At 39.1% G+C, this 13,770-nt stretch overlaps 1 protein-coding gene across 1 annotated transcript in view; it reads left to right on the forward strand.

Annotated features, from left to right (window-relative positions):
• Positions 1-987: 987 nt before the first annotated feature.
• Positions 988-13,770, forward strand: part of SPHKAP (SPHK1 interactor, AKAP domain containing) — a gene marked incomplete at its 3' end in the record, with an annotated part of 104,282 nt that continues 91,499 nt past the window's right edge. The window contains exon 1 of the mRNA XM_082486830.1: positions 988-1,067. Coding sequence (XP_082342956.1) covers positions 997-1,067 — 71 coding nt within the window. The 5' untranslated portion in view covers positions 988-996. The remainder of the gene's footprint in view (positions 1,068-13,770) is intronic.

Genomic DNA, 13,770 nt, shown 5'->3' on the forward strand with positions numbered 1-13,770 from the left:
ATGAAATTACTTGCTGCACATTGACAAAATATAGAAGCCCTGTGGGCTTGTTCCTTTAAAATGATACATCTGATTCTGACAGGAAGAAATTTAAAGAAATTATGTACAGACTAATTTCCAAGTAATAGCAGAAACAGAAGTCATGCTCAAAAACAAAGATCCACGTACTACAGCCTTTGAAGATTATATTGAATGTGCTGATAAATGGAGGGCAAGTAGATTAAATTCCCCATATGAAAAAATAAATACAGGTATTACAGAAATCACAGCAAATTCTGCGCAGGCAACACTAGTGCATTAATATTTTTATTTAAATCAACTTGTTACTGCTTCAAAGAAACAAGATTCTACAAGAACTGTGTAAATTCTCCTGAAGCCATAAGGCACAGAGAGATACTAAGATGCACCTGTAAGTGCACTTAAAACAGAAGCCAATATGTAAATTAAATCAACTAAATTAGGAAAAAAAAATAGAACTCTTAATAGGGAGAAGCAAGTGATTCTTTATGATGACTCAACAGCAGCTATGGACTAAACATATCACTTCCTTTTTGATGCAGTTCTTCAAAAAAAAAAAAAAACCAACAAAAAAAAAAACAGGATAGCATAACAAGCTGGAAGAAGCTTAGCAGGTCACCTCCCTCTGCACTGCATTCTTAGAGTGAAAAATTGGAATAGAAAGATTGAGAGAAGCATCATAAAACACAGGTCCTCCTCCTCAAGTCACACAAGGCAGCATCCATATCAGGAACCTGCATCTGCTTCTAGAGAACCAGCACTAAACATATTTTCTTAGTCTCCTCTCATCACACTATCACTCTGAAGAAGAGAGGTACATGTTTGAATTAATCTCTCCAAGCCTTCTTCTCAGATCCCTTAAAACACTTCCTCCATTTAGTGTCAGAGTGCTCTTTATGCACCTAGCAGCCTTTCTGATGAAGGACCAAGTTGACCACATTTGGTCAAAGAAGCAAAAATACGGGATGCCCAACTGCCATGAACAGTTCTGCACCCAAATTCCTTCCCATCCTGCCAGGATTGCCCAAGACCATGACTCCAGCCTGTTGGTAAGAATTTTTTTTTCCCCCAGTACTCCTTTTCTGCTTTTCTATTAGTATTTGCCCTTGAATATATGAAAGCCTTTTTAGGCCAACATAGCATGAAAAGCTGGGCTAATTTTTTTGACCCAAGTTTCTTTTTGGTGCAGCTAATCCCATTTCTCCAGTGCATGCCGCAATCTGAATCTCATATGATAAAGCAACAAGATGTATCTTAATCTTACCATCATGCATTGCATAAAGCTAGAGGGCTTTGTATTGAGGTTATTCCTTCCATCATGTTAAAAATCACACATCGCTATCACTGTCCATCACTATCTCTTTCCTCAATCCATAGCTGTCCAGCCTCTGATAAAAAGTGTTGTGGTTTTTTTTGCTGTATTATTGTTAATAACCTTGTATTAGTGACATATTCCCACAGTTTGAACCATCACTAGCGGCTCTGCTAAAGCACTTCCTTGCTAAAGAACACAAATAATCTGCAGTCTGTTTGACTTCTAGAGTAGAAAAATCAAAATTTTACCTCATGGCGATATTGGTTATCTGCCTTGCCAGCCCTTGAAATTACCTGAGAGAAGTTTTATAGAAGCTGCAGTTGTTGGCCGGTGTTCTGGGTTGCAGTTTACAACTCTAAGTCATTTAGCTGTGTGCCATGATGTTATCCCATTCGTTGACTCTGTAGTCGCATTTACTGCCGAGAAGTTTGTCGCTGCTGCTTCCTTGCCAGTACATAACTGCCCACTATTTGCAAGTTTCATGCAACAAAGTAAAAAGCAAAGAATTAATATTTCCTTAATGAAAGGCATCTTAATGCCCTTTCTGTCATCATATTCAACCATGTTCCTTTAGTTGCATTAAAATCCCCCAGATTTTAAGCCTTTTCTGATAATGTTAAGTTACACGTTTTTGCTCTTCATTGTTTACAAAAGAAACATGCATGGCTTTTCGCCTTGTAATTAAGGGAGGGGATCATTTATTTGTCTAAATAATGCCTTTTGCTCACTCACCAAACTTGTTTGTGACTCAGGGAAAGCACGTTTCCTCCCAGGTTTCCAGTAGAGCCAAGTAGGCAACTCTAGGTTGGATTTTTAGAAGAAATACTTTAAAAAAAAAAAAAAAAAAAAACAAACACCAACAAAACAAAGCAATCAGGAACTCACTTCTAGGTAAGAGAAAGACTTTGTTGTTCAAAAATAACTTCATGAATTAGGAGGATTTATGAGGCGCAGCCTAAGAGACCCCCAGCAAGGGGTGCCCTCAGACCTCAGGCCCAAGGTGGCACCTGTGAGGAACTGAGGGCCACGGCCAGAGCAGGCACCTCACCTGCTGGCGCCCAGGCCAGGTCACCACAGAGGCAGGCTGGAGGGGCCCCTGAGCCTGATGGGGGTGGTTGTTGGCACTGTGAAAGGTGCAGCTGGGCCAAAGGGGTGACTCAGGAGGTGGGCAGGGGTCAGCAGCATGGGGAGATGAGCCCGGGGCGGTCACTGAGGAGGCTGAGGGCAGGCAGGGGCCAGTGCTGTGGGGGTGGCAGTGCTGTGGAGCCCCTGGGCCACAGCCATTACATTTTTAGCCATCATTTGCCCAATACAGTCTCTGCACAACCTATTTTCCACTGCCACAGTTCCAAGGACACAGAATGGAAACTCTCCTGTAACAGGTATATTTTTGCCCAACGCATTTTGAATATCAGTTAGGTGTTGGCCTCAAAACATTCAGTAAAGATTCGGTCTGGTAAGACATTAATTTCCCATGTCTTTTCTGCGTTTATTTCATTTATTATTTTTTTATAGATTAATTTTCCATTATGAACCTATAAACAAACTGTGTCCTGACTATGCTATATCCTGATGAAGGTGCTCTTTCCAGCCCGAATGGTCACAGGTTATTTTTCTCCTTCGAAGAAGAGCACAGTCCTTCAGTCTCGCACACCATACACACGCAAAGGGGTCACACAGGCGTGGACACAGCCCCAGAGTGAAGGGGAAGCTGCTGGGAATGTAAAGTCTGTCCCAGGGCATTGGAAATACGGGATACCTTTTCAGATCCCTGAAGCAAAGCCATGGTTTAATGCAGGGAATATGCAAGTTACAGCCCCACCACTGGGAAGGAGACTGAAGGCTTTGCAACTTAGCTTGACACCTGCTATGTACGTGTACTTACAAATGTACACTGTTGCATGTCATCAATCTTTATTAATGAGGGCGAGACATTTTGGGATGAGGGCATGGAGGGAAAGGACATACAAATATTTAAGCTCTGTCTTATGGCCCTGCTCACACGAAAATAAATGATTTGTTAAAAACCCCAACAACAAAACTTAGATGAAAACTGGATCAGATGCATTTTAAATAGTTATTCCTACTAGGAATTGCTCAGAAAACAAAATTACATATACATTCTGCAAAAATTCTAAATAGGACAGTATGTTTTTTTTCCTGTTAGTAAACACACTGTACCTTATGTCCATTTATTTTAGAACATATTTAACATAATAGATCAGACCTATCATGACTGCAAACCATGGGTTTCTTCCACTGGACCCAAAAGCTCTTATAGTAATTAGTCCACATTTAGCACTACAGAGCGCCAGCCAGCAGGAGGCTCTGAAACAATTAATTTCAATTAAATCCCTTTCTAAAGGGATACCTTTATAGTTCATCCATACCAGGAAAACGCTTCACAGTATGGTGGCCATTAGACTGCTGTGCAGGTAAGGTGAAGACCCTAGGCATGTTTCACACACACCTTAGCGTTGGGGGTTGGATACTCCAGAGCTTGAAGTATTTTTGTTTGCCAAAAGTAGGCCTTGATTCTTGCAATAATGCCACGTTCCAACTCTAAGACAAAACCAGGGAAATGCATAGCAGAGCGTAGTGCTAGGGTTGAGATGAACAGCAGTAGAGATTCTGACTCTCTAGGTGACATGGTCCCAGACGGACCTTTGCACAGGTGTCTCACTTGGCCCCATGCTCTTGATCATTCTGAAAAGCACCACACTACAATGAGTTAAGAGCTGAATACTGCTGGAGTCATTCTAAAGTGTTTGTTAATTGGGGTGCCACAGTAACATTAAAAAAAAAAAAAAAATTACAACGTACATAGTAGCACTGTCAGAGTCAGGCAGCTTCAAGAGTCCTCAGCAAACAAAACCTACCTGCAACTTCCATCTTACTCCCTATACCACCTTATTGGTTGGGTAAGCCAGCTTCCTATAGCTGAGACTCGCTCAGCTCTCAGGCTCTCCTTATAGAACAACAACAACAAAAAATCATATTATTCACTGTACTTTTTTGTTTTGAAGAGATATGCAGCTGTTTTCAGTCTGGCTATTTATAAGACACTTACTCTTGGCTATAGTAGATGCCAGTTCTGATTCTGTAAGTTTACACACCCAAAAAGACTATGAAAACTTCAGTTAGGTCAAGAATTCAGAACAGAGTCATAGAGGAAATATCTAAATATCTAAAAGTACCAAGTTAATTTATGACCAAGCACTGAGACCAGGTAACGATTACTAGGGTGCAAGCAACTGAGACATGAAATCTATCCATTTCATCATTTCCTCTGGAAATGTTCCATAAAGCTGGAGATGATCAGAGCTCAGCCTAACAGGATTTGGATCTCTGTAAAACCAACCTAAATAGCAAAATAAATACTGTTTATGAGGGTATTCTGAGGAGGCGGCATCCAGTTATCTAAAGATAAAGCTTTGAATTGAATTGTCATTTGATAGAATTCTGCACTAATAGAGGCAAGCCTCAATTGAAGAGAACACAAGTAAAAAGGACCTTTGTTTCCTGAAATATCTTTGTTTCCTTCACATCTGATCTTGCAATCCTGAATTCATATTTCAGTCATTTAATACAAGCAAGCTTGTTCTAGTTCTATAAAAGGTAAACAACACATACAGCTGAAGTACTAAAAATTCAAGGTCTTAAACTTCACCACTAATTCGGGAGTGTAGAACAAGGCTGGAAGCATAATATTGACAGAGCTGTTTAATAACCACTTCTGTGCAATGTCAAGACAGTGTTGCTTATTCTCTATTCTTCTTCAAGTTTTGCCCTATTTGGCTCATTTCTGAAAGGCTCAGCTTCTGACATGAGGCATTAATTGAGAACCTTAGCTTTCATTAAAAACAAAAAAACACTGTAATATTCATGACAAAGAAAAAGTTTCAAAGAAAAAATATAGAGGAGAATATAGGAAGAAAAACACTTTTTTCTTTATGTCCTAGTTGTTTTCACAATCTTGTATACTTAGAGGGGGTTTTTTAATCCTTGAAGTAGCTAATACTGAAAATCGTACTTGGCAATTTTATTACAGATCCTTTCCAACAGAACTAGTATGAATACAATTCAATTCACTTGTTAGTGTTGATGACCATATCTCAAAAATTGGAGAGATCCCTTCCACTTCAAGAGTTTTGTTATTTTGCACTGCTCTTCATGTTACAAACACAACAGACTCCAACAGTTACTCAAAGGAAGGTTCATAGAGTAGTTTAACTCGCCAAAAACAACAGCTTGCTACTAAAAACAAACAAAACAAGATTCTACATGCAGTCACATATTGGTTATTTTTATCTTGTTGGTCATGAGAATGTTAGTAAACAAACCTTGCTTTATTTCAACAAATAGTTTGATATAGTCATATGTACAGAGAAATCTATGTCCTTAACCCCCCCCCCAAAAAGATGGAACTTAACTACATTTCCATTCTAATGCCAAAATTCTTGATTATAAGCAAATCACTAAATGGCACTGAGCAAATAATTCCTAATAAGCATCTATTTAATTTGTTCTAAGGTCTTATTTGTAGGACTGTACCATAGAATGTTCTCAAGCAATGTTCAGACCTATGAAGCAAATGGCAAAGTCATAGAGAATCCCATCAGTAGAGACAATTTCAGCAGGAAAAAACAAGGCAGCCTGGGAATAGGTGAAACAGGGGCTACTCATGCAGCTGAAAAACTTTGGGAAAGTCCATAAGCTAAATCATAAGAGGGATGTAAATGAAAATAATCAGAGCAAGCAATGCTGCCTACAGGTAACATTATAGTGTCTAGCATTATAACGTATAACTGTTATAATGGAAGTATCAGGCAATTTTAAAACTTTGTCATATTTCAAGAAATGGAGCTGAAGATTTCCCACATTATCAGTCCCACACTGGCAATTTTTACTGGGGCTTTTTTGGGGACATTGTATCAGAAGTACCTCAGTCATTTGTAAAAATCAGCATCAGTAGAAACTTTTCTTTTGCCCCTATTAACAAAATTCACTACACAACTATTTTCTCAAGCAGCTTGCTATGTATGAGTGTTCCTTGTCATCAGGAACTCATTTTTCACTATTTCTGCAAAAAATATTACTTAGCTGTTCCCATGCAGGGCCTGAATGCTTGCTCTCCTGGCACCGAGCAGCTCCAGCCTAGGCTGTTGAGGCAAGAGGCACAGAAACGCAAGCAGAAATGCGCTCTCGCTCCTGGTTTTCAATGCTTCTGCTCTTCTCACACAGGCAATATGGTGAGGAAAGCAGACTGGCAGGTGGGACAAGAGCCAGGATGAGAGGGTGGAAGGAAGCACAGACTGAAACAAGGAAGCTGCAGGTGGAAGACTAAAAGCACAAAGTAATTTTTTTTTGTTTCTACCGTCTTTGCTAAGTTTGTAACCTTACTGTCGTCCAACATAGCTTTTGTGTTATAAAGTTAAATGTTTTCCTAGATTTCTTTTCTTGGTCTATATTTATCTATGCATTGTCTGACTTAAAGGACAAGATGACCATTTAAATAATCATGTCCATTTAAATAATCATGTCTTCATCTGCCACTGTGAATGTGCACAAAACTCCACATATGTAGGAGTCTGCATCTGCAGCACTCTTGGTTAAAAAAAAAACAAACAAACAAACACATCTTTGTGTCCATGCTCAATAGAAGTTCTCAATATAAAGTAACAGCATATAAACCTGATAGTTCAAGAGGAGAACTAGGTATCCCTAACAGCATTCCTTTTCAGATGTAAACATCTTTTGCAGGACAGCTGTGATTTTAAGAGATGTGCAATGGTTTCCTAGTATTTGGGACAACAGATCATATGGGCATATGAGGAATAAAGAAAGAAATGGTACTTCTGCACTGAGAACGCTTTTTAGACCTTGGCATCACTAACCCCTTGGAAATGCACACGCAGCCCAGATATCTATTTGACTAACATGACTGACATTCATGTTGTTGAAGCAGCAGATTATTAACCTCAGCTATAACTGGATTTAGCCTACAATATAAACCCATTTTTCCTTCTGCTCACAGGACTTGCTTTATAGTGATCTGTGCCAACACAAGCAACTATGATGTAAATATCATGTAAAATTGGTTTTGGCACAGCTCCTTATTTTTCCCAAGACCAGTGAACTCTACAGAGCCACTCTTCGCTACACCTCACTCACTAACTTCTTTTTGGGAGCCACATCATATATCTTTGTCTTCTCCATCTTCATGCATTTTTAAGGAAAACTCAGTGCATCAGAAACAGTGAGTCAATGCAATTATATAAATGACTAACAGCACTATATATACACACTTGATACATCATCCTGTCCCCTCACCCCTCAAAAAATGAGAAACTGAAAAGTCCCCCTACACATTCTTTGTTCTTGACCAGGCTTTGCTATCTTTTGCCTCATTCATCCTTCCCTTCGGGTTTGATACTGACCTAAATAAAAGGATAATGACCCTAGATATGAAAATCCAGTACCTTCTATGATGTTACACTATTAATAATCAAACAAATCCTCTGTATACTCAAATTTTCTTCCTAACATCTCTATTTACACCAGCAGCAGTAGCTCTTGCTTTCTCTGAGCCACATCATCATCAAAGGCACCAGACCATATTTAAACACCTGGGATCTGCTGCTGAGGACTTGCCTGGTGCTATTGCACATCACCTCCTGCTCCTAGGAAGCAGCCCTTTTTCATTAACCCTTAGCACTCAAAGTCACAGGGTCACGGCTCTTTTACAAGTCTATACTTGGATTTCTGCAGCTTGTATCACCACTGTGATCTAACAAATGACTGTTCAAATTCATAGGCAGTAGCCTCGGAAGCCAGTGGAGTGAAATTACGAGAGAAACCTGTAGTTATTTAAACACTTGGGTCCCAGGTCTGCACAAACACATGCATTCCAAACAGTAGTTGTTCTGACTTCAGTGAGGTTGGCTTTGACACAGCTAGTTAGCACCAAAACGTGCCCAGTCAGGGCCTCTGCTTCATCAGCACTGAAGGTCTGATCGACAGAGTAATTAAAATGCTTGTAGCCATCTTATGCTAAAACTAGTCATGTGAACACAATAGCTGCTGCATGCTTTGTGCCGCAATTATGTTACAATTAGGACAGCATCTACGAATCTGTCAAGTATTAGGTATTTTTCACATTTTCCTCTGCAGGAAGATCACTGGGTAAAATCCTCTGGGAGATGCCTGTTCAGTCTAATCACAGGATCAAGCAAGATATGCAAGTGTAACTGAACTGTGAAGTCACTGCGCTCATCTCTCATACCCCTCACTGAGAGATGCGAACAGGCAGTTTGCCTGCCTGAAGCAATGCCACACTCCCGCAAGAACAGTCTCTGCAGCTTTGGTCCTTTCAGTCCTATGGACACTGCAGGCAGCTGACCATCCTAGGTCATCTCTCCTGAATGAAATGTTAATACATTTAAAAAGCTGATTAGTCGAACTGACCCATCTTTTTGTCAGCTTTTCAGCCTGGCTTCAGAAATCCCATAATAGGATTTACTCTTCTGCAGCAGTTTGCATAGGAGCCCTGTAAATTCAGTCCAGAGAGCTTTTACTACGGGAAAATAAGCTGGTATATCATTTCACTGCAGTACATTTCAAATACAGCAAAAGCACGAAGAGTACCCAGGTTCAGCATTGATTTGTGAGAGGTCATACGAACATGATTATTATTCCTATAAAAAGCACATGTGTTGCAGCAAATTCAAACTGCATTGCAGGAACATGATGGAACAGGAAGAGCATCGGAACTCTCTCACCAGCTTCCTCACCCACTGAACAAAAAAGGCAGCAGTCAAGAAGTTAGACAAAGTAAGCAGGAGGCCTATATTTGGCAGCTCATCTCTACATGCAGCTCCATTTCAGAGCAGCAAATGAAGTGCCTCTGGTAGCGCATTTCAATCCACAACCTTCACAGAAATTTGCTAGACTCTGCACATAGCTGAAATTTTCCATTTTCTATTTCAAGCATTCTTGATGTTTTTCCTAAGATGGAATGTGTAATAGCTACTAAAAAATAAAACAACAACAACAAAAATAGCATACATACACCACCACCACCCCCCCAAGACAAACCAGGTGACATCTCCTTTGCCAGTCTTCAGTGCTCCAAGGCTTTAGAACAGGAACCTGAAATTTGGAAGAGTAGCATCTTTGTGCATATGCTTTATGCTGTTCCAAGTTTGCATAAATTCTATACCTTTGAAAAATATCATGTAAATGAAGTCTAAAGCCTGTTGGACAGGGTAAAAGGGATAAGGGGGCAGCGGAAAGTGTTGTGCACAGTTTTGGTCTCCTCTCAAAAAGCAGGGCTTAGACAAAATTCACAGAGAGGAAACATGGTTGTTTAAAACCTAGGGAATGCCTGTCATAAATGACCGAGACTTTGAAATCTGGAAAAACAAATAACAGATCTTCAAAATTATCAATGGCACAGAGATAGTACAGTGAGATGACCCATTCACCATCCCGGCACAAAAGCCCAGTGGCCTCAAATGAAGCTAGCAAGCACTGAGCTCAAAACAAACAAAAAGGGTTGTTTTTTTTCATACAAAAGAACAACTATGGATCTCCTTGCTATAGGAAACTGAAAGTTTATATGGATTAAAGAGAAATTGGACAAATTCATGGAACAGATATCTGTCAGCAGTTAGACTACATTGACACCACATCACCTCAGGATGTTTCCATATTAAAAATACTTGGAGCTGGGGAAAGGACTAGAGGATGCTGGTCAGGTAGGTTTGTCCTGTTCTCATGCTCTATCCTAGATGTTTGCTTTTGAATTCTGTTGGAGGCAGGACATTGGGTAGGACCTTGTCCTCAAACCAGGACAAGTTTTTATTATTTAAAAAAAAAATAAAATAAAATAAAAACTTCAAAAAAATCTCTTTATACAGTTATTTCCATGCTGTTATCTCTCAAATGATTGTAAGCCATAAAGAACAAGCAACATGGCTATTTGTGAAGTCCCAGAGATTTAAAGAAGGCACAAATTAGACAGGTCTCAGAGGACATCTAATGGAGTCCTGTTTTGTATCATCTTATATTTTTTATTCTTCCCAAAGGCTGGTCTGTCCTGACTTTACTCCTTGCATACTTACCCTAGTCCCAAGAACAATAAGGAGGAAAGGAAAAGCGTGGCATGGAGTTTGTCATCTTACATCCAGAGGGGTCACATTATATCAAAGGGGAAAGTCACTCTGCCTAACTTTCAACTGTTATGTAAAGGAGACGACTTGCCCAACAAAACAAGGAAAAAGAGGTTTCAGTAGGCTCTCCCAGACAGTGATTCAGAGTTCAACACCTACTCAAAAATCCTCTGAAGGTGTTTCCATCTCTCCTAGGCAGACTAGGAGACAAGCTGGCAAACAGAGAAATCCAAGCAAAATGGCTAAATTTAGGCAGACAAATACCCCTTCTTGTGCAGATTGGAAATAAAGACAGAGCCTAAAGAGAGAACTATCACATAAATTGCTAGTGATTGCTTTTAGACTGCCCAGGAATGATGGTATTTTATCATGTCATCATATCTAATAAACAAAAAATGCAATTGAGTCACTAAGTGGGCAATTTGATTTGATTTTTTCCTTTCTCTTTGGTGTTTATAATTCCACTTTATGTTAGCAGCGGAGAGGGTTGGGCTGTAACAGTGACAATAGATAATCTAGTAGTGCATATTTTTGCCTACATCATTATGAAAGTAGCAAGTCGTGATAACCCCTAGCAGCAACAAAGACTAAAGATGAGACTTTCACATAGAGGCATTTGCAGCTTTACTGACATCATTACACTGCCACTCTGTAGAAATCCGATGGTTTTGGTTTTTTTTTTTTAGCATAATAGAGCAACCTTCCTTCAGCAAAATGCTGGTGTTAGCTGAACTACTCTGCAGCTCTGGAAAGCCTGGAGGGGCTTATTTATACAGGGGTTAATGGACTGAATTCTGCACTTATATTCCCAAAACCGAGGCCTGCATGCAGATATTCTCCCAGTTTTACTATCATTCAGCAACTTTTGCCTTTTGTCCTTCTGACCAAATATAAATTGCATGGATTAGCTGTTTTCACAGCTGTATGAACCACTTCAGCGAATGGTTACCTAACTTTCACAAATATAATAGCACTCGTATCACAATCCAGGCAAATACTTCACACAATTCCACTCAACTCCTCTTCTAAAAGTCCTTACATTAATGTAGGTTCATAATTATCCAAGTATACACTTAATTGTTTTCAGATCAGTCCTTTTATTATGATTTCTTTTCAGTATGTCTCAATTAGGCTCAATTTAAATGTTTCCAGCTGAAGCATCCTAAGATAAACACTCTTGTGACTACTATGACAAGAGACAGTTCAAAGCACAGCATAAATGTAGCAGAATTTACCTGTTTGGTATTATAGTACCTTGGATTTGGTAGTTAGATAAATGAAGTTATACCTACTTGTCTCCTGCTGTTTTAATTCAGTGAATATTCTGTGCTTCTGAATTGTGGTGCAAGGGCATATTAAATTGCTGTAATGCTGCAGTGTATTGCCTGTCCAATGCTCTAAAGCACAGGAATAGATTACCTGAAGCAGTTATGGAAATGTCTAGCAGTGAGAATTTTTAAGAATACATTGGACAAACTGTTTCTGACAGTTGCTGAAGTACAGTTGACATTACTTTCAGACAAGGGGATTATCTTTCATGGTTTTTCCCAGACCTATTTTGTAGAATTTCATGGCATAGCAACACTTAAACCACAGTACAAACTTATAAAACAGCAGCAGTTTGGATACTTTGGGATTTGGTGTGGCTATATGGCCTTCTGAAGTTCTTTCCAGCCTGAATTATCCTCCAATTCTCTGTATAGCGATACAGGTTGCCATAGACTAAACTGTTCCCCTCTGCACACCACCGTGATTTTAGAGGTCAAAGAATCAAACATGGAGAGCTATAGAGGAGACTGGTAACTTCCGTGCCTACATATGAACATGGTTTTTCTACTATACATTTCATACCCTTGCTCTTGGTGTGTATATGCATCTCCCATCTGTTTCTGTCTGTATTGTGGTCTGCTCCCCCTCCATTTCTCTCATCTGTTCTCATTCCCTCTGGAGAGCACCACATTCTAAGAATTTCAGTGGATACTATGTGTTTAGAATTTTTCCAAATGTTTTATCATTCTGAAAGACCTTCACATCTAACTGAGCTGTATTTACAGATGAACATTCAGAATAATGAAAAAAAAAATTGTTTGAATTTTAATCTGCAGTAAAAGTAACAAATTGGCTGCTACAGCAATAAACTTTTATGTAACTAACTTTGTGAGGCAGTAAAAACTTTTCCCTATATATAATGGATTACGAGTATGTAATACATTGAGTTGGCTCAATTTCAACACAGAAATAAAGAAAAAAGCCAAAGAAATTATCAGCTTAGAAAAAAATGCAACGTTCTTGAGTTTAATCTTCAGTTTAACTAGCTTCCTAATCTGACTAGTATAAATGACCTTCAGATAAATGGTGTAATTTACATGTACTTCTAGCATGTTATAAACCCACACAATTTTATTTCTTTCTCTAGAATTTGCTTCTTAGCAAGTGTTTTCTGACAAGAAAAACAGCTTCATGACTCCATAAGAATGAGAACATTTGGAGGTTGCTTCTGGTGACAGACAAAATTTAGCTATGCCCAAAGCACCTTTAAAACTGTAAAGCTAGTCTATTTTTTTTCTAAAACTTAAGGACTACACAGCTGATATCCCAAAGACAAATTAAAGTTAATTTTATTCTTCCCACATTAGTATTATTTCTGGGTTTTTTTACTCCTTAGGTTACGAAGGATGCTGAAAACTGAATTGAGATGTGAAAACCATGCAAAACACCATCCTTCATACAAAACAGAACTCAGTCAAGTTTAAGAGATTCATGTGAACTGTCCTTATTCATACAAGCCAGGGAGGAGAGGAGGAGTTCCCTCTAAATCACGTGGCACCAGTAGCCTTTGTATTCCAATCTCAAATCAAGCAAGCCTGAACAGTCAGTTCAGTCTTATGTTTATTTCCTGCTGCTTTCCTTTAAATCAACCAGAAATTAAGAATGAAAGCAAAGCTTGCCTTTAGATTAGTTAAATAAACAATAAAATTAAAAAAAAAACAAGAAAAAGAAGAAAGCCACCCCCTGACCCCCCCAAAAAAACCCCAACCAACCACTACACACCGCAAACACACAAACCAAACTTACAAGCCAAAATTCCAGTTTTGCACACATAGCTGAGCCCTTTCTAATCCCACTGGCACATACGACATACGTGTCAATGCTACTTTTTGTTCAGTGAATGAAGGATCTAGGCACCTGTGTAGTTGTGTGCCATTATATGCATTTAAATTATTCAAAAATGAAACCAAAGTTGCTGAATGAAACAATTTTTAA

This window comes from Vanellus vanellus, assembly GCF_965231255.1.
Source record: "Vanellus vanellus genome assembly, chromosome: 8".
Lineage (NCBI taxonomy): Eukaryota > Metazoa > Chordata > Aves > Charadriiformes > Charadriidae > Vanellus > Vanellus vanellus.